The following is a 20,471-nucleotide window of genomic DNA, read 5'->3' as shown; positions in this document are numbered from 1 at the left end:
CCCCAGACAACTTTCACAATAAAACCACATCGGAAACATCACACTAAAGTACAGTGTTCCTTTACTGCCAGACTAGAGGCCCTTGCCCTGAAAATGTGGTCATATCACTGCTTTTTTCATTGCTTCAAACTAGACACCGCATGCACACAAGTACCCAGAAGCCCACCTGTCTGTGCGTCAAGCACTCGCGACCCTCGCTGGGCGATCGTGACCAGCGCTGGTCCCTTTCTCGCTCCCTCTCTCTGTCGTGCTCCCTGTCGAGGTCCCTGTCGAGGTCCCTGTCGAGCTCTCTGTCGTGGTCCCTGTCGTGCTCCCTGTCGTGGTCCCTGTCGAGCTCTCTGTCGTGGTCCCTGTCGTGGTCCCTGTCGAGCTCTCTGTCGTGCTCCCTGTCGTGGTCCCTGTCGTGGTCCCTGTCGTGCTCCCTGTCGTGGTCTCTGTCGTGGTCCCTGTCGTGGTCCCTGTCGAGCTCTCTGTCGTGCTCCCTGTCGTGGTCCCTGTCGTGGTCCCTGTCGTGCTCCCTGTCGAGCTCTCTGTCGTGGTCCCTGTCGTGCTCCCTGTTGAGCTCTCTGTCGTGGTCCCTGTCGTGGTCCCTGTCGTGGTCCCTGTCGTGGTCTCTGTCGTGGTCTCTGTCGTGCTCCCTGTCGTGCTCCCTGTCGTGCTCCCTGTCCTGCTCCCTGTCCTGCTCCCTGTCCTGCTCCCTGTCGTGGTCCCTGTCGTGGTCCCTGTCGTGGTCCCTGTCGTGGTCCCTGTCGTGGTCCCTGTCGTGGTCCCTGTCGTGGTCCCTGCCACGGGAGTTCCTGTGTCCGAACTCGCCCCCTCGCTCTGCTACATAGCGCTCCTTGTCCACGGAGCCGTGGTGGTGGTGATGGTGGTGGTGGTGCTTTCGGTCTTTGGACCGGCCGCGATCTCTGTCACGGTCCTTGTCTTTGAACGTGAGGTCGCCCGACTGGGTGGTGGTGCTCAGGTCTGTGCCCAGGCCTGGTGGTGGAGTTTAATGAAGTTATTATTGGTGTGTGGGGAAAACACTAAATATTGCTATGACATTAGATACCATGTGATCTTTCCCACCTGTGTCACCCTCCGCGTAGCGACAGAGGGACCTCTCAGATGCACGATGGCTCCGGTCTTTTCGCCGGTGTCCATGTCTGGAAGTTCTGCCCTCTTCAGGTACAGACTCCATGTTGTAGTCGTCTGCACCTCCTTTGTCCCTGTGGCCCCGCCCAGACCTGCTGTGGCCCAGCGATGAGGCTGAGCGCTTCATGGGACTGCTGTCATTGATGGGCTGAGTGAGAGAAAGCGAGAACCCACCGAGGAAGGGGGGGGGGGGAGAGAGAGAGGGAGAGATGAAGGGAGAGATGTTTCCTTTGATTGTCGAGTTGGTGTTGTCTGCGAGGGTTAAGAGACTGTGTGTATGTGTGTATATGTATGTGTGTGTGAATGGCATCCGTTTCTTGAATCCTAATGAACCTCCCAAATAATACATTCCCACATTAATAATAAGCACACAGGCACGAGGACAGAGAGCAACAGAGCACTAGCAGCAGCTGAGAGAGAGAGAGAGAGAGAGAGAGAGAGAGAGAGAGAGAGAGAGAGAGAGAGAGAGAGAGAGAGAGAGAGAGAGAGAGAGAGGCCACGAGACAGTGTGGCATGACTGTTGATGATGACAGAGGACGTGCAGAGTTCAGCCCAATTCCAAACCCACTGCACCCACACGCACTAAGGTGGATGAGAGAAGAAGAACACTGGGTTCAGTTTGGAAGCTGGGCTGGCAAAAAAAGGTTGTCCGCAACAACTGGAAAGCAAACCCCTGCCATAATAAAGAGACAACATGGAGAAATGACAAATGAGGAAAAGAGATGTTCAGAGAGAGTGCAAGGCAGAGAAAAGAAGGAGGAAGAGAGAGACAAGACAGGGAAGACAGGGTACATACACTGAGGTTACTGCCACGTTGTCTCCCTTTCCTCCGCTGCTGTACGAGCACAGAGAAGACACACACATACACACAAAGAGCCACAAATACACCAAAGGTGTGGTCACACATGGAGCATACACACAAAACCAAGAAGGGAGGAAGAGAAGTAAGGGAGACGGGGGGGTGGGGGGGGGGGGTGGATTGATCCACAATGGAAGAGAAATGGGGTAAAGTGGAGTCCAATTAAATACCAAAGTGTTAGGTGGAGGTTCAACCCAAAAAGAGATGGGGTGCCACAGTGGAGAGAGGAAAGTGAAAGACAGAGAGAGAAGGAGGGACAGAGAAAGAGAGTCTGATTAGACACCAAGCAGCAGTGAAGGTGGAAGAGAAACACTTACCACAGAGACTGGGGGTGTTTGGAGCCAGAACTGGGTTATATAGACACGGTCACCATGAAAATGCTCAAACAACAGCACTACGGTCACAACAGCAATGACGACAATCAGCAAAGTACACGTAAAAATGGATATCCAAACACACACACACAATTATACTTAACTCAAACGGCAGACAACAGAGTGAGTTTCAGGGCACAGAAAGAACTGCGGAACACACCCATATACACAACACACATATACGTAACACACACACACTTATGTAACACGCAATATCATGCTGGCTCCATTCCTTGTTGAAAACAAAAAAAACAACAAAACCCCCCAAAATTCAAAGAGCTCAGCACAGGCAAAACCTTTGACAGGAAGGAAAAGACAGTTTAGTACCAAAGACATCAAGAAAGGATCAGTAATCAGGGTCCTGACAAAAGAAGAGGAAACAATGTTGGGCCGAGAAGTGTGTATGTATGTATAGTGTGTGTGTGTGCGCGCATTTGTATTGATAAATATGTTGTGTGCATATGACAACCAGAGCACTCACCGAAGTATGAAACAAGATAAAATGGATGAGTGTGTTAGATGGAAACGAGACACCCACGGATAAAAAGTCTCCATGCAGGAGGCAGGATGAGAGGAGGAGATGACGACAACAGCAGAAGAAGAGATAAGAGCAGAAGGTCTCACTTGGCCTTGCTGTGGTCCTTTTGAATTCAAGGCTGGAGGTCAACATTTCAGCAAAACATTTCCATGTTTTAGCCAGAAATATTGTAACAACAGCATATCTTGTTTAAAGTTGGTCACGTGATTGGTGGTTCTTTGGCTTAAAACAAAGACAGCCTTGGCTCAGAACCACATCAGGAATTTGTCGATAACCCTTTTTGACCCCGTGCCAAACTTTCTCCAACATGGATCCGAGTAACCACAGCAATACATCTTTGAGCAACAAGTCAGACCTTTGAGAATATGATATTTTCAAACTAAAGGAGATGAGTTACAGAGACAATGGGCGGGGGGGGGGAAAATAGAAAGAGAGTGGAAAGGTGAGAATGCTGCTCACTTGGTTGTCGCCTGGGAGGCGGGGCATGGAAGCGGCCCTGCCATGGCCTTCCATTGGTGGAAAGTGCTCAGTATCCGAGTAACCATCCTGCCCCAACTCTCTCATCTCTACCGTCTGAAAACAGAGCAGGAGAGCAGGAGATGGTGTGACGGCTGCCATGAACACTGACAGGGAGTAGGGGGGGGGGGGGGGAGTTTGTTATCCAAAGAAAGCAGAGAATTGAGGGTCTCAGAGAGGTAAAAGGAGTCAGTGGGAGAATTTGGTGAGTGTGAGGAGGGACTTTTGTTTTTGTTTTAAATTGTGCAATGAATGAAAAAAGGAATCGATTGTTTGGGTCTTAAGTTCATGAGTATACTCCAAATAAAATCTAATTTCCTCGTTTGCGAAGGCTGCTGTCAGAAATGGAGCGTAAAGCAAATGCAAAGATTCTTTGTTGAACGGCATCGATGCCAGAGGGAGGAGCTCGTGAGTCACAGCAGGAATGGATTTGAAGGGAAACCCATTTGCAGCCCAAAGGACATGTGGAAGAACAGTGATCACATGACAGTGTTGGCCAGGTGCAAGCGCTGATGCAATGTAGGTGGCACACGGGTTGCGTAAAAACAACTTTGTTTGGCTGGTTTACACAAACTGCAGGTTTCCCCGGCGCAAATAAGCCAAATTCTACTTTGTTTGGAGTATACCTTGACAAGTGGAGCTGAATCTGGCAGCTGGTGCTGTTTAAAACAGAGGTGTGGCACTTTTTGTTGTTGTTGTTTAAGTTGAGCATTTAATAAAATAAAAAATGCGAAACCACCTGCAGCAAGTACTGGCTGCTCAATGACTGTCTGTCATCTCATTACATTTTGGTGTTTTTCCTGTAAAGGCATTTGTTGTCTAATATCTCGTGTTGTTGTTTGTGCTTTATAATTTCATTTGCCTTATCTAACTGTAGGTTATCATTCAAACTAGTTTGAATGAAGCCGACAGCCACTCTCTTCTATCCAACTCCTGAGTGTAAACTTCTCCAGACCTCTATGGATTGTAATGGAGAAGTGGCTCTAACTGATGCAGAGACCGGTCAGGCCCTCCGGGAGGTCTACAAGCAGAGAGGTTTATGATGACAGCGACATGAACCACTCTGAAGACAGAGGCCAGATAGACTCTGAATGAAATGTGGAAATGTACGGTGAAGGAAAACTCGGTAAGATAAAACATTGTGTGAAGAGGACAGGTTTGAGAGATGGAGCTAGTCAAAGAAAGGTTTAATGCCATGTCAATGCTAACTGAAAGACCAAGATAGGAGAGATCATAGGACATGGAAATGACCTACTGAGTCGAAACAATAAAGGCAACAAGGCAGCAAAGATGGGACAATATGAGCAGTGCTGCAGTAGAATGTTTATTTTCTCAACTGCTGGCAAGCGTGCTCTGGACCATAAGCATAGGTTCATATTGCTGATGCTGATTTGACCAGAATGGAGAGTAAAAACATGAAACAGGAAGCTGTATTTCTACATTAACCTCTGTTATAATGAAAGGAAAAACAAACCTGATGTCCTTATGTCTTCATCTAATTCATGTAACACACAGAGGTTATGAATAAAGGGGACACATCTTTCAATGGAGACGGATTTGCAATCTGTAGCTACATGAAGATCGTAGTTCATTTTACCATTCAAGTGTCCTCAATGTTTCTTTGGGAGTTCATTTGGTAGCAATGACATGAAAGTAAAACACAAATGTTGAATGGGTCGACTGAGTACTTGTCCACACCAACTTGGTGTACGACAAAGCTGTATTTTATTGGTATGGTGTGCGAGTGCTGTTGGATGCGGTCCTGGCTGTGTGCGTGTGTGCGCTTTCTACCTGAGAGTTGCTCATGCGTCCCAGGCCATCCTCAGGGCTCCAGCTACCGACCCTCTCGGACATCTCCTGAGCACGAGCCGTGACCCATGATTGGCTCTCCGGGACCCCCCCCTCCACCGGCCTATGACACACACCATCCCAGACACACCTTCCTTAATTGGTCCGCTTTCCACAAACCACTTCCTGTCAAGTGAAACAAGACAACCAGATCCAACTCACAGGCTGTCGACAGTCTCCGTTGCCTCAGGTGGAGGGAGGGCGCTGTTAAGTCCCGGACCCCCATCCTGGGTGGGGGAAGGAGGCGCCACGCGCTGAAACAGTAATGGCGTTCGATTCTGTGTGAGATATACAACATGGCCGTCGCCAGCTATCAGGCAGACTGACAGGGAAATGGAGGGAGAGGGGGCAGAGCAGGGAACAGAGCAGGGAACAGAGGGCAGGTAGAGAGGGGGCTTGTCGGCTGAAGCGAGGTCAGGCAAAAGAAGTAATGAGGTAAAAGTGGAATAAATGTGAGGGGAGGGAGTCTTGAGCAACTGATGCCCAGCAGCTAGCAGGAGAGAGGGATGGATGAACTAAAAAGGGCATTCTGGGACCTGCCAACCCTTTGAGGCCTCCGGGTCCAGGACTCTAACCATTAGAAGGCTTTGTAAGGTCCAATAAGGATGTGGAGTTCACCCACTCCGTCTGGAGCTCAAAGAGAATGATCAGTGATCATTCTGGGTTTCATCTGAAGATGGCTCTAAATACTCGTTGATAGAGAAACAGAAGACCAATATACAAGGGGAGAAATAAAAGAGTGGGCCTCGTTCAAAGACGTCACGGCAGATAAATACTGCAACAATCCTGTGGAGGGGGACATATAGCAGGTGAAATGCATTGTGGGGACAACGCTACGTTCATTGTCATTCATTTACGAGTCATCCACTGAAAAGGTCTCAACAGTACTCCCTAATAACCACCACTTACACATGTAGGTCAGACGAAAACAATGAAACTCCAGTGCATGTCAAATGTTGTCATTCGCATTAAAATGTTTTCAATATTTGAGCTTTGTGATTGTAAAATGAGACTTTCTTGAGTTCTCTCTACCTTTACTCAAATCCAAACAGTGGCAAACCTTCCGTCAATGAGTGCAAACACTAAATATAATATAATGTACAACATGTAAAACACACATAACCCGTGTATTTTGTTGTGTGATGATATCAGCACCAATTACATTTTTTGGTGAGTAAAAGGTTGAGTGTGGAGCACTGTGTGTGGCCAGAGGACTGTGAAGGAAGGAGGAGGAGAAAAAAAGTGCATGAGAAAGCAAAAAGAGGGTTCCGGAAGTGTGCCGACGTTTGAGAGACATTGGAGGAATCTTTACACGTGCAATGAAATATCAGGTTGGGGAGTGTCCTCAGAAGCATGCAGCTCTTGAAGTAGTCCATGCTGGCTGCATAGATCTGTTAAGGACCATTCCATTCTAGTTCTGACATCATCTCATCGTCTGAATCACTAAGATGAAAGACAGCAAAATGAATGTGGAGGGTGGTCACCTCTGTCACTGACCTGGCGGGGTATAGGGTGCAGCAATGTCAAAATGCAAACCTTTAGGTCAGGTTACGAGCATGTGTGACGGGGAGTGAGGAGGTACAGCATCTTTAAAAGCAGTCCACACACGGAAGAATCTAGCTCAGCAAAAGAAGCCCTCATGTGGGCTCCGATGTTGAGGCATGGGCACCTTAAGGGCTCTGACAACACTTCAGCCTGCTTGAATCTAAAGTGCTAAATAACTGCTACACTTTGATAGAAACCATCTAGTAAATTAGCATTTTAAATCTTGAATCATGAATTGTTTGCATTTCTTTTCTGCCAACACTAACAATGACTGTCAAAGCAAAGAGTAATACACTTTGCCCAGCAGATGGCAGCACTGTTTTGGCTGTTAGAGAAGGAGCGTTTGCTTCCTCTAAGTCCCTTTCAGGTGACTGTCCACATCCTTATGTCAGTCCTTTTTTCAGAGGTTGTCACAGCCCGGGCTTATATGAATGGGAGTACAGCCCTGCAGCCTTGATTTCAGTGCAGTCAGTCTGCCTTTGACTTTAAAGGGTCGGGTGCAGGTAGAGTGGAGCGCTATTCATTCCCCTTGAGACAGCAGTACCTGCTCGTCACGAAGAGCCTGCGAGCGCTTGATCTTGCTCTGCTGGTAGTACTCCATGATCATCATAGCGGCGTAGATTTTCCCAACTGTCAAGTCTGTGGCTGCTGAGAGAATGACAAGTTACCCTGCAAGATTAGACCTTTTGGTATGGACCCTGAGCGCGAGAAATGGTAGAAAGGGGGTGAGGCATGCACACAAACAGAGAAACATCTCACACACAACATTGAGCAAATAGTCTTTTCACAGACAGATTCTCTTTTTTTTTTTTTTTTTTTTTACTGTATCTTACTTTAGTTTGATTTTATATAGCATTTGTATTTGTCACAGGTAAAACCTTGGAATCAAAGCATCTCATTGTGATATAGATCATGCAAAACTCAGTCGCTCCAGGAATCTGCAATCATGTGATCGCAAGAATCAACGTAAATTTAACCAAGTCAAAAATAAACAACAAAATATTAACAAAAATAAAAAGAAATAGAAAATAAAATCTGTGATATCTTTACTTCTTTGGACTTGTTTGCAAATGTGATGCTAAATGCACAATACATTCTGATAGCAAAATCTCATGCATTTCACAAACTAAAGCAACCATGACATCATGCAACTAGTGCATTAGCACCTGTGCATTTGCTCTCAGTGTAATAAGACCAAAAAATATACACTATATTCTATCACGCATAGCCTAGGGCACACAGCTGACTGCCCCTGAAGTGAAAAGACGTCTATAGAGGGTTGATCTATAGTGAGGCACCCTCTGATCGGAGGCACAGAGAGGTTGACGGGTGGTGGGTGTATTCTGTGGCTAAATGAATTGTGTGTCCAGTTGTTCTGTGTCTACACCGTGCAGCCCCGTGCTTTCTGAGTCCTTCTGTTTGTCTTCATAGATCTGAGGTGTATATATATATGGTGTGTGTATATATATATGTGGATGTGCAAGCTAATGTGCCAGCTGTATCAGAGGGTGCAGCAGTAAGAGAGAGACTGGCTGAGAGAAGCGGTCCTCAGGTGGCGTGAAGAGAAACAACGTTGGAGCACTGGGCGGCACACAGGGTGGCTGCATCCAAGCCACATTGCTGCGCCTGCGCAACACTCTGCAACTTACACTTGTGCGGCGTAACCAGCAAATCCAGAGTCTTCTGGGAGAGGTTGGGCCAGATCGCCATCATCTCTTTCCTCAGCTCGGCGTCCATCTGGTGCTTGTCAATACCACCTAAGCGTGATTCATCCATCACGCGCATGCACATATCAAGATACATGGACATTCATGCCCAACATGGACACACATTCAGGCACACGCAGGAATGTACGTGAAAATCAGTTCAGTCAAAGATACAAACCATTCATACCCATTCAGATAGATACAAAAAGGTATAAGAGAGGACATACAAACATGAAAACAAAGACAGACAAACAAACACAAGGTTTTCATTAGTAAGCTTAATTGCTATTATCAAATCATAACTGCACTGAAACATGTACACAAGTGATTCAGTTGTGGACTTGAAAGAACTCCGATTCCAAAGGATCTCAGCCTCACACACACAACGTGCTACACACACAACGTGCTACACACAGGATCGACTGCCATAGAAACCACGCTGTACTGAGAAGCATCAGGAAGAGCTGAAGGTTTCTGGGTTCAGCACAGAAATAGCAGACAGCACTGCACTACGGGGGGAAATAAGGGAAAGAGGAGAAGACAGCATGTGAAAATTGGAGTAAAGGAGGAAAGAGGGATTCCAAACCTTCCGCACCCTTGGCGATCTTGATGTCCAGTGCTGTGCGGATCAAGGCCATGAGGGTGGAGTTGAAGTGGACCGTGTTGTCATCGGCCACAGGCAGATCCATACGGAGCAGTCTCTGTGGGAGAGCCAATCAGGGTGAGTGGTGAGAAAATGGGGAAGCAAGTGGAGTGGTATGTACGTGGAACCTCCAGGTGACAGAGGGGAGTGGGGAGGAGGGAGGGGTTTGGGTAAAGGAGGTTACAGGAGCTTTGCATAGAATCGGTAGCAGGCTCTCACTCTGTCTGTCTACCTTTAACAAATGGCTCAGACTCAGCTCCTGTCAGATTAGGCACATTTTATAGAAACTATTTTCAGGGATTCCCAGATGTTTTGTCATGAGAGAACCTGTGAGTGCTAAGGTATTAAATGAAGACATTGTTTTTCAGATTCTTCCCTCAACTTATGAGTTAATATATCTTATAGCCGTAATGTTGTCTATGCATGTTTGTTGAAATCCAAAAGACCTCACAGGTTGGTTAAATGTGCGATCTTCAACAAAGGAACAGGCCGAGTGGCCGCTACTACGATCCAGAGCTCCTCCTGGGGGTTTGGAGGTTCACAGTGAAAACAACGGAGACCAGACGATAAACCAATAATCAAAAAAACAACCAAGGGACCGATATAAGGAAGGGGAACACTGTGTTTTTTGTTTATTGGTTTGAGCCTTCATAGGTCTTGTTGGTTGATAATTGAAACAGACAGTACGAAGACACACAGCAACTCACAGATGACAGAGTGACATTCGTGTGTGTTTGATGACAGAAGACGGCGACAACCCAAACATGCAGCATATCATGCCTCCCCCCCATATCCCGAGTAAATGCCTCTCCTTCAATCCATGCAATCTCTATTCCCCCAAACCCTTCTTGCACCTCCCACCCTCATGCAGCATGCGATGCACACGCAATATGCCTCTCAGGACAAGCAGCTGCACAGCCGTACACAGAAAGCATCCTCTGTTGGCGACATTAAAATGAGTTTGTGAGTTGTTTTAAACGTGGTTGTTATCGAAGAGAATAAGAAAATTTGTAGAAGATGGGGCTTGGGATAGAGCATCGAGCTCAATCGCTAATTATCTGATGTCTAATTCGTGAAAAATGGGCACAGACTTGGAGGGTTAATAGGTGAGAGAGAGCAGCATTCTGTGGAAAAAGAAAGAAGAGGAAACAAAAAAAATGGCCACCATGGAAGAGCTGTTTTGGTGCTACGATGTAAAAATGATTGTTCAGGTGAAAATAATCCAGCTGTATGTGATAAATCAAAATGAGGTGAAAAGAAATATCTGTTCTGCCAGAAAAAAAGATATAATAAGAGCTGATAGGGAAAGCCGAAGGGACCGAGATGATAGAGAAATAAACATGAATAGGTTAATAGGTTATGAGCTGGAGCGTGTAAAGAGAAAATGTGACCAAAAATAGACAAACAAAAGAAAAAGTTAAGAAAAAAAAGAAAGGAACATCACCAGACTTAGTTGTCGGTGTCTGTAAGAAAGCGGTCCTGCCTGAAGGCTCTGCTGCCTCTCTTCAGGACAGAGGAGATGGAAGCTAGATGGATCATTGTTCTGTGGACTGGTTGGAAGGTCAAAGGTAACGTTTGGATTTCTCTCATTGGCAAGGGGCTGAGGGAAAGTGGTACGGGAGGGGAAGGCATCAACACAGAGATGGTGGCCTTCCGGAAAATTCTTCCAGTGGCAATTATAAAAGGGTCAGATTGAGATGTTAGGGGAGCCAAAACCATGCATGTAGCGCATGTTAGGTTGTTGGGCAGGGGGATAGAGTGTCTGGCTTTTAATTCAGGGAGGAAGCTTTTAGGAAAGATGTTTGAGGGTCAAACCAAACGATGAGGAGAAAAGGAAAGCATCAAATGTAAGGCTGGGAGAGAAAAAAAGACCTGGGTCAAATAATACATGCTCGTCCACACAGGAAACAACTATTTTTTCTGTTCGTGTAATTAAGTGGACATCATGAATGGAAACTTTTTTTTTGAAGAAAATAACCTCAGGTGGTATACCTGACTTGAATTGCACTTGTATTTAAGCCTGATCCACATGGAACCGTAAATAGTATAACATGTCGGCACTATTTGCCCCAGGTCTGCTGGAGGAGGAGAGGGGAGTTGGGTACAGCAATGGTTCGCGATGGGAGTGATCTCCTGTGCCTACAGGCTGTTTGGCCGGCTGCCCCCTGAGGCTCACAGTGATCTGCCACGATGATACGTTCTTATCATTCTGTATGTTTCTATTCGGAGAACAATATGTCTGAGATTATTGTGTCTGTGCAGACTATTTGACAGGCTCTGTGCACGGGGTTGGTGGTGGTGGTGGTGGTTATCGGCCATGCAGAAGGCAGGTGAGGGAGTGTATATGTGTGGGGAGGGGAGCAATATGCAGAGATGAGGGAGGGGTGGGGGGGGGGCTGGAAACAGAATAGAACTGCATTGACGACAGAACCAAAGGACAAAGAGAAGGTTGGACTTGCAGATAGAAAAAGGCTGCTTGGGGGCTTGGAGCTGCTACATGAAGGGTGACAGAAAAATAACTGCTTCTGTATGGCAACCAAAGGCTCTCGGAGGAAAAGACATCACTGAGACAAGCCCCTCTGCTCTCTCTACCATTAGAAATAACAGATAATATCTATGTGTAGGTAGACTTAACTCTGTGTGTGTGTGTGTGTGTGTGTGTGTGTCTGCCCCATCCACAGGACGGAACGAGTCAGAGGACGTAAGTCGAGCGGACCTTCCAAGCCCTGCTGCACACGCATGTTTCTGTGTTGGAGTACGTGTGTCTACATGAGTGAGATGTGTGCCTAATTAATTCATATATTTGATGCTTGTTGTCGCGAGATGTTTGAAAAACTGCGTTGGTGCAAAAATGACACTGTGGATTTGAATGTGCGTGACTTTCGTCATGTTTGTGTAAGTGAGCTTGTGTGTCTGTCGTACACGGTGCAAACGAGCTGAGAAGGTCCCTCTTTTCGTCCCCTCCTGTGGATACGCACCCCCGCCTAACCCTTCACCCTAATTGTCTTGCTACCCCCACCCCACCAGTCCCACACCACCACACAACGCCACAACACCGACCAGCCCACCCACACTTTCCACGAAAAGAAACAGAACTAAAGAAACAACGACAATTGTACACCACGTTGAGCGCTTAAATCCCTGGCCCCTCCCTCCTGGACCCCCAAAGCCCCCCCCCCCTCCCTCCCCCGACACCCATAGGAGACTCGGGTGAAGATGAGGTCCTTTCTGACCTTGGAGGCCACCCGTGCTGGACACCTCTTCCCGAGGCCTAGTGGAGGACTCATGTGCCTCAGCATGTCATACATTTCCCTGCAACTGATCCTGCCACTGCATCATCAGCCATTGCAATCACCCAGTTAACAACAGCACAAAAAAAGGGGAGAGATGGAGATATTGAGAGAGGGAGAGAGACAAGAGTTGGGAGAAAAAAAAGAGAGATTGAGGAGACGATTGATTCGAGGGTAGAAGTGAAAAGAGAGAAGAGGATCACAGTGTCAGAGATTGAGAGAGAAAACGAGAGAAAAAGACCAAAACAACAGAAAGACAAGGTTATTGGGCTGATTTGGCCGTGTGGCTTCTCTATGAGCTACAGCACTCAAGTCAAGTCAAAAAAGAGAGGGAGTAACTGACAGAGGGAGGGGAGACAACAAGAGGATTGGAGTTTGAGAATTAAATGTTCTCTTATAGTATCAGAAGACAATAAAGGCACAAGCCCTGTGTGTGTGTGTGTGTGTGTGTGTGTGTGTGTGTGTGTGTGTGTGTGTGTGTGTTTGCACAGAAGAGCAAGGCAGAGCTTCACAGCAAGCAAGCTGCTGCTGCTCGGACGAGGAGAGGGGAGGGGAGGAGGAGGAGGAGGAGGAGGAAGGGGTGTCAATGCAGTTTCTGTCTTTCCCCCAACCCCCAAAAAACCAAGAACAATGCAACACTACAGTGAGCAACCGTAGCTTGCTTCATCATAGCCATAGCTCCAAGCAAAATAAAAGAATATTCAAGAGAGAAAAAAAAAAATTCCAAGTCTCAAAAACAAAATTTACAAAAGTGGTAAAACGTCTTAATGTGGATTCCCCCCCCCCCCCCCCCCCCAGTTCACTCAGTGCATTTCACATGCTTCCCCTGGGTGTCTGCATTGTCCCGCACATTCTCACAGCAGTTCAGAATGCAAGTCGATAATGGTGGAAAAGAAGTTGTAAAATTGAAATGCAAAATAAATAAAACAAAGCGACATTCACTCCATTCCTGGATGCTGTGGCTAGCAAGTGTGGTTGAGAGATTTAGTTTGAATGGAAGTCAAACCTTGCAGGCCACCCTATGGGGGCATTTCTTGCCTAAGCCGAGAGGCGGGTCGATAACTCGTAATAAACTGTACATGTCCTTATAATGAATGCGCCCGCTGCAAGAAGAATACAGGGGAGTTAAGAAACACACACACACATAGGAAAAAAAACACACATCCAGAGAGAAGGGAGAAGATTGGGAGGAAGAGCACAAGATTGACAAGAACACAGTATCTGAAAATACTTTCCAACATGTTTACTGCAAAGAGCACTCTGTAGACACATCTGCACCTGAATGCACCTGCAAACTCTACTCTACACACACTCTACGCACTACACTGCATGCCACACATTAGTACATGTGGTCCTTAGCACTGCCAATACACTTATCCAAAATCTTCCTCTTTCTTCTGTTGTTTTTTCCTTCTCTTACTCTTCGTCCTGAGGCCTTTCCTTCCACTCTCCAGTCCAACCCCTAACTGGATGTGTGCACAATGTGATTAAGGAATTGCAAAGTGAGGAGAAAAGCATGCGCTTGGTAAACAGCTAAATGCTTTAATAGCCGCTTGTGATCTGCAGATCCCCTCCCTCTTAAATATGTGTTCAATGTCAGCCAAGTGTCTTTGCTCCCTGTCTGCTGGTTCCTGTGCAGCGGTGTCCATTTCATCGTGCGGTCGGCTTGAAAAGAGCATGTTAGTTTTTAAGGAAGGGAACATTCTCACATTGTTGGGGAAACACAGATACCATTTCATACATTCTTAAATAATCTCTATTGATTGCTAAGACAACCTGCAATCAACTATTTAAACCTCTCCATTTTGTGTCGGATAACTGTTTTCTCATTTTAATCTTCTTCCTTTCACACTTTCCCTGTTTAGAACAGTCGATGTGCAGTCTACAGGACAGCATGAGGGCAACACACAGGCACTGGAATACAGATACCATGAAACATAGCATGTCTACACTCGACATTTAGACTACAGAGTTAAACAAGGGAGCTTTGTTTGGAGTGTAGACGTTGCCACTTTAAGTTGTTTTACCAGTATGCAGATTCCAGAGGAGTGAAAAGGTTTGGGAAGGAGTGAGGGGTATTTCAGGACACTTTACAGCGAAGAGGAGGAGGAGGAGGGGGGAGGGGTTGTACGGTGTAAGAGAGATAACCAGATGCCTGATGAGGTTATGCTCCGATCCGTTACAGCACCCTTGCAGCTCTTTCACTAGAACATTCTGTTCTTTTAACCAGTTGGCGCCGGTGCTTTGTTGGTCTTTTGTGTATTTCCGGACCATCTTAATAAACAACTTGTGCTGATGTTGTGCATCGTTAAAAACTCACACACATTTACAGCGTTGTTGAGAAGTTACAGATTACATTGCTTGGGCCTTGCTCTGTAGTAGCAAGCATATTAAAACAAGCACAAGCAATAGACAGGTCTTAAGTAATGTGGTGTGGTTGCATGTGGACTACTGGTGCAAACACAACCAGAAATGTGATTCCTTTATGGATATAACTTTAGCTTTCACTGGGTTATTAAGTAATCATAAAGGGTGCATCATGTCAGTGTTAACTCCTGTTAAATTACTGCTGTGTGTACGTATGCATATGCACCGTGAGTGCATGCACATGACCACTCACCAGGCAGCAGGATCATACTCGGCCCATATCCTGACATACTCATCCAGGTGGTGAGGTCCCAGTATGGACGAATCTCTGGTCAGGTACTCAAAGTTATCCATGATGACGGCTACGAACAGATTCAGCATCTACACATGAAAACACACAGAAAGTAGAAAAGGTCAACATCTGATCTGACAAACGGAGCCACTCAAAACCGATTTCACAAAATCATCAGTGTAATCATCAATAGTAAATCATGTTTTTTTATGGAATAGCACCAGAAACATGCGGAGTTGCCAGTCAATTGGTGAATGACTGACTTCCTTTCGGAGGCGTAACTAAGAGCTGTAGAACTTGAGACACAGAGGAACGACATATCTGGTTATTCCTTTGTTTAGATTAAAGACTGAATGAGAGTGTGTCTTTCCCATCTGGACTCTAATACATTGCCAGATGAAGTTGCATACATCGTTCTCTGGAAACTGATCCACGGGCATCTTACTCCATAGTTGAAGCTACTAAAATAGGGTTACGTAATATACCTACTCACCAAGAATGAACAGAAGAAGATGAAGGAGACAAAGTAGAGGTATGCAAACTGGCTGCCACACTCTGGCTCCGGATTCCCTGACAGAGGGTCACACCCCTTGCTCCCCAGACAGGAGAGCATTATCTCGTGCCACGCCTCTCCTGTTGCACTCCTACGACACACAAAAACAGACTTGATTTCACGACACATTTGGAGTATTAAGTCTGTCAGGTCTCGGATGTTTATTCAAGAATCCCATCATTTGTTTAGACGATAACAATGAGTTGCAAATAAAGCAAATAAACACTGTATATATATATACAGAGTCACACGCGTTCACACACACAAGCACCTGAAGAGCAGCATGAGAGCCATTACGAAGGTCCTGAAGTTGTTGTGCTGGTTGATGGCACTCTCTCCGTCTTCTTCAATAGCGATATTCCCAAACAGCTGTTGAATGCAATCACGCTGTTAACAACCAGACAATACCTGTTTATTTGAGAAGCAGGGCCTAAAACTTGAACACTGAATCCTTTACTGCACACGTGCCACTTCCATAATCCCACCTCCCATTATGCACCAAATCCTTATGACCATTATCACCCAATATCATTCTCCTTCTGTGCATCTTCCCGAGCGTCATTACCCCAAAAATATATATTTAATGTATCCTTAAAGCACTCGAGCAATTTGTAGGTTGAGACTTTCACCCACCTGCATGCCAATGATGGCGTAAATGAAGAACAGCATGGCAATGAGGAGGCAGACATACGGCAGCGCCTGAGGAGAGACAGATTAATCGTTTGGTTTTAAGTTTGATACATACGAGTGCACTGTGCACGGTATACAAGACTGCACCTGGGCATTGTCTATGAATATAGACACAAAATTGGATATGGTTATTTCATTCAAATCTACAAATGTGAATGCACATTTGTGTGTGTGTGTGTGTGTGTGTGTGTTAGACTGTATAATTGGGTGGAAACCTTGAAGGACTGAACGAAGGTCCAGAGCAAGATACGGATGGTTTCTCCCTGCCGTAGCAGCTTGATGAGACGAGCTGCCCTGAACAGCCTCAGGAAACTTAGGTTGATGAAATTATTCTACATTACAGCCACGACATAACCACAGAGAGAGAGAGAGAGAGAGAGAGAGAGAGAGAGAGAGAGAGAGAGAGAGAGAGAGAGAGAGAGAGAGAGAGAGAGAGAGAGAGAGAGAGACAGAGAGAGACAGAGAGAGAGAGACAGAGAGAGAGAGAGACAGAGAGAGGAGGGGCGTACAGAGGATTGAGATTGAAAGTTGAAGATAGGAAAGTAATGAAAATGGGAAAGAATGCAATCGAGAAAGGCCAAAGAGGACAGAGGGATTTGGGGTTGGAATACAGGAAAAGAGTAGTTAGTTGTAATGCGCAGTGTGCAAACAATTTGACTTAGACAACCAAAACATAACACAGTCAAACCCAAACTGAGGGAGATTCAAACTCAACACAAAAAAAAAGGATCAGGAGCCAAACAAGTCAAAGCAAACCAAACTCAAATCAGCAAGGCTCCAACAAGCTTTTCATATCCATTGAGTTAGACAAAACCAAACCAAACATCACAGGGGAAGGGAAATCATCCACATCTAACTAGTTTCATCCAATTGGGTTACATAATAATAATAGTGGTAGGAATGGTGATTAGTTAAGAGTGCAGGGACGTCAGGGCATTTCCTTGGAAAGACAACCAAATGCACTAATTCTCTCAAGGCAAAATGTGCAATATTAAAAAAATGAAGCAAGCCCACAGCATGCAGATATGCACGAACACAAGGCGACCTGGTAAAGCTAATGGCAGCCGACGCACAGGCCATTAGGATCGGCTGCCAGAGTCCAGTGAAAATTCTGATGTGATGCCACAGACGAATAAGAGCACCAGGGTGGTGGAAGTACCAAATAAGGTCATAATATCTTAAGTGCTTTCCTTTAACCTATGTGTCTCACAAACCGTGTTTCTATGTGGCAATTCAACTTGATATTTTTATCCATTTTATTTAAAAAAAATCAATCACACATTATCATCAATTCATGTGAAACTTGTAACACAGAGTTCTCCAACCACGTACCACAGTAAAGAACAAAATATGTGCAATTGATGCGCAGTTAAGTGAGACATGAAGCGCTCAAAGGGGACTGGCAGCAGGCACATGCAGGTTCCATCTACAACACGGCGTGTATTACATTGCTCTGAGTGTGTATGTGTGTTGTGAAAATAAAAGGTTCCTTCCAGAGACACGTAAAGGGAAAAAGCATGCATCACTTGTTCTCTCTGCCGCGGGCAAAGCTTTGGATTCACTCTGTCGCTACAGGAAACACTCTCCCAGTCACTGGCATGTGTGTATGTGTCTATGTATGCACGCACAATGAATGGACAATCTCAACGGATATATGTTGCAATCAATTCCAGTTTATACAATCCAATCCTCTACAAACCGAACACGAGTTCTCAGTGAAGGATGTGGAGTGTGGGTATAGGATCTACGGCTGTATAAGATATGTTAATGGCTACAGTGACTGGTAGAGGGGGTTACAACTGGAAATTGTAGAAATTTAGAGCTCACTCGAGGTTGAGGGGTTCTGTGTGCTGGGGGGGGGGGGGGGGGGGGGGGTCAAGCAAAACATGCACATTTCACAGCTGTAACATTTGCTGGGATGCAATTAAAACAGATGCCGTAAAATAAGATCTCCAAAAAAATTACAAACCATCTACATGTGGATGTTGCAGACATATGGTTTATAGCAGCAAATTTTGGGATTTTTGGTTGGTTCGAAGAACAACCAGAGAGATTGACCAAGCCGGTAGTCATGGGCGGACACAGAGGATTCATAGTGCATTTTGATTGGACGGAATCGCAGGAAGTAGTAGGTGTTGGGGGAGAAGGGGGGGGGGGGGCGGGGCGAAGTAGTTTACAGTAGATCGTCGTTAAGTTTGTGGACGATTTAAAGAAAGCATGTAAAAAGATAAAAACAAGAAAGAAATGAACAGTCATTACAGACACAAGTTAACACACAAGCAGAATCATGTTTCGTTCTTTGTACATTCATGAAGTAGACTCATAAAGTCCCAGAATAAGTCTGAATCATTTTGTTCAAGTTTAAATATCTTCCTTGTTTGTGTTTAAATGTTCCCTATATGTCTGACAAAGCCGGATAATGTGGTTGAATAACGTGTAGACGTCATGTTGTTGCTTAACTGAACTGCCTATAGCCATCATGGCATCACTGACTCAAAGCAATCCAGTGCGCTATGTAGCAACAATGTAACGAACACTATTCTAGTTAATCAGACCACTTACTCTAAGCTATGATGTTCAGGTGTTGCTTTGCTCTAACTGGGTGTTTTTCCTCAGCTGTAGTTACTAACAGATGTCTGATGCAACTGTGAAGCTTCTATTGGACAACCTGAGATGCAATCTGATAATTAGATTGGCGATTAGTTTGCTTGCAGAAGCTGTGCACTGACTCGCTACAGAGCACCGGCATGCTTCCTGCCTTGCTGTCGGAGGCTCAGTGCTGGCTAGCTGGAGTCTGGTCTCTTCTCATGCCACCAACTGGGACAATTATATAAGGCTTTCAGGAGATGTTCATCCATGGCTGAGCAAAGCAAGACTCCACAGTGGCCTCTAACTCATGCTCTTCCCTAACTTGTCTTGTCTCGTCTACCGTGTTGTAGACAATGTGACAGATGCTAAAGCTCACCTGACAAATAGTCACACACACTTAAACATTTCTAATACAATAACATGTCTGTCTGTTTACAGTTTTGACTGCTCAATACACATTGAGATGTATTCCCAGATCCTGCTACTTACCCCAAGCTCCGTAACCAGGATGTCAGTGATGCTGCCCAGAACTGTCACACAGTCAAAAATATTCCAGGCATCTTTGAAATAATTCTGTGAACAGGACAAGAGAGAGAGACAAAAGAGAAGAAGGAGGGAGGAAGAGGAAGAAATCGGGAAGGTGAGAGGGTGACGTGAAGAAGTGAGACAGTCAAATGTAGGAAAACATGGATATGGCAGGGACGGATGGGAAAACGAAAGGATTATTGACAGAGAAATGGGCGATGCGAGGCGAGGAAGCATCGACAGATCACATTGAAATAACAAGGGAAATGATATGGCAGGAATGCAGCAATATTAAAATGAAAAGCAAGATGTAGAAAGAGTGAGACAAGGAGAGAGATAAAGAGTGACACGGAGAGGGAATAAAAGTCAAAGAGAAAGAGAACAAGAAAGTGAAGAGGAAAAAAAAAAGGCATGTCAGTGTCCGACAGGAACAGGAAAGAAATCAGATAAGATAAATGGACCATCAGTGACGGCATGTTGGACGGATGCCAGCAGACAAGCTTGGGACAACTTGTGCTGCATCAGAACCACGACACCGGCCATCAAACATCACGTACTGTGATATCCCTCTACCTCATCAACAAACAACAACACAGAGCCCTGCTGAACTCCTTCGAGTTTTAAAACATTCATCAACAAACAGTACCACATCCCTCTCCTGCATGCAGTAATTCATACAAAACCCATTTATCCACACAGATATACACGATGATGGATTTTGAGATTTTCGCTTTAAAAGTACAGCGACTCGGACAGAAAGAGGGATGGCGAGCACTGACCAGCGAGGTCTGCTTCTTTTGCTCTCCTACATATTGCCTGCAGCCAAACTGTGCATTAGACAAGTGGAGGGACATGGAGAAGGCGGCTATTAAAGTAAACCACCTTCACGTCTCTTTTTGTGTGTATGATTGTGCATGCTGTGTGTGTGTTTGAGCGCACTCTCCCAGATTCAAATCCTACCCTTCTTAATCGCCACCCTCTCTGTAATCTTTGCTTCACTTT

The 20,471-nt window shown here is 45.7% G+C and overlaps 1 protein-coding gene across 1 annotated transcript in view; it reads right to left on the bottom strand.

Moving 5' to 3' along the window:
* cacna1aa (calcium channel, voltage-dependent, P/Q type, alpha 1A subunit, a) overlaps nucleotides 1-20,471 on the bottom strand; it is a gene marked incomplete at both ends in the record, with an annotated part of 78,129 nt that overhangs the window by 1,930 nt on the left and 55,728 nt on the right. Inside the window, 17 exons of the mRNA XM_079281410.1 lie at nucleotides 167-468; nucleotides 790-978; nucleotides 1,069-1,282; nucleotides 1,931-1,969; nucleotides 3,365-3,478; nucleotides 5,213-5,333; nucleotides 5,432-5,547; nucleotides 7,359-7,462; nucleotides 8,464-8,571; nucleotides 9,107-9,221; nucleotides 13,460-13,556; nucleotides 15,074-15,201; nucleotides 15,606-15,756; nucleotides 15,937-16,034; nucleotides 16,299-16,364; nucleotides 16,571-16,687; nucleotides 19,434-19,517. Of these exons, the coding sequence (XP_079137536.1) occupies nucleotides 167-468; nucleotides 790-978; nucleotides 1,069-1,282; nucleotides 1,931-1,969; nucleotides 3,365-3,478; nucleotides 5,213-5,333; nucleotides 5,432-5,547; nucleotides 7,359-7,462; nucleotides 8,464-8,571; nucleotides 9,107-9,221; nucleotides 13,460-13,556; nucleotides 15,074-15,201; nucleotides 15,606-15,756; nucleotides 15,937-16,034; nucleotides 16,299-16,364; nucleotides 16,571-16,687; nucleotides 19,434-19,517 (2,163 nt within the window). The remainder of the gene's footprint in view (nucleotides 1-166; nucleotides 469-789; nucleotides 979-1,068; nucleotides 1,283-1,930; nucleotides 1,970-3,364; nucleotides 3,479-5,212; nucleotides 5,334-5,431; nucleotides 5,548-7,358; nucleotides 7,463-8,463; nucleotides 8,572-9,106; nucleotides 9,222-13,459; nucleotides 13,557-15,073; nucleotides 15,202-15,605; nucleotides 15,757-15,936; nucleotides 16,035-16,298; nucleotides 16,365-16,570; nucleotides 16,688-19,433; nucleotides 19,518-20,471) is intronic.

The sequence above is a fragment of the Melanostigma gelatinosum genome (genome assembly GCF_949748355.1).
Source record: "Melanostigma gelatinosum genome assembly, chromosome: 13".
NCBI classification, from domain to species: Eukaryota; Metazoa; Chordata; class Actinopteri; order Perciformes; family Zoarcidae; genus Melanostigma; species Melanostigma gelatinosum.
The sequence above is the reverse complement of the archived record's forward strand: the minus strand, read 5'-3'. Positions and strand labels throughout refer to the sequence as shown.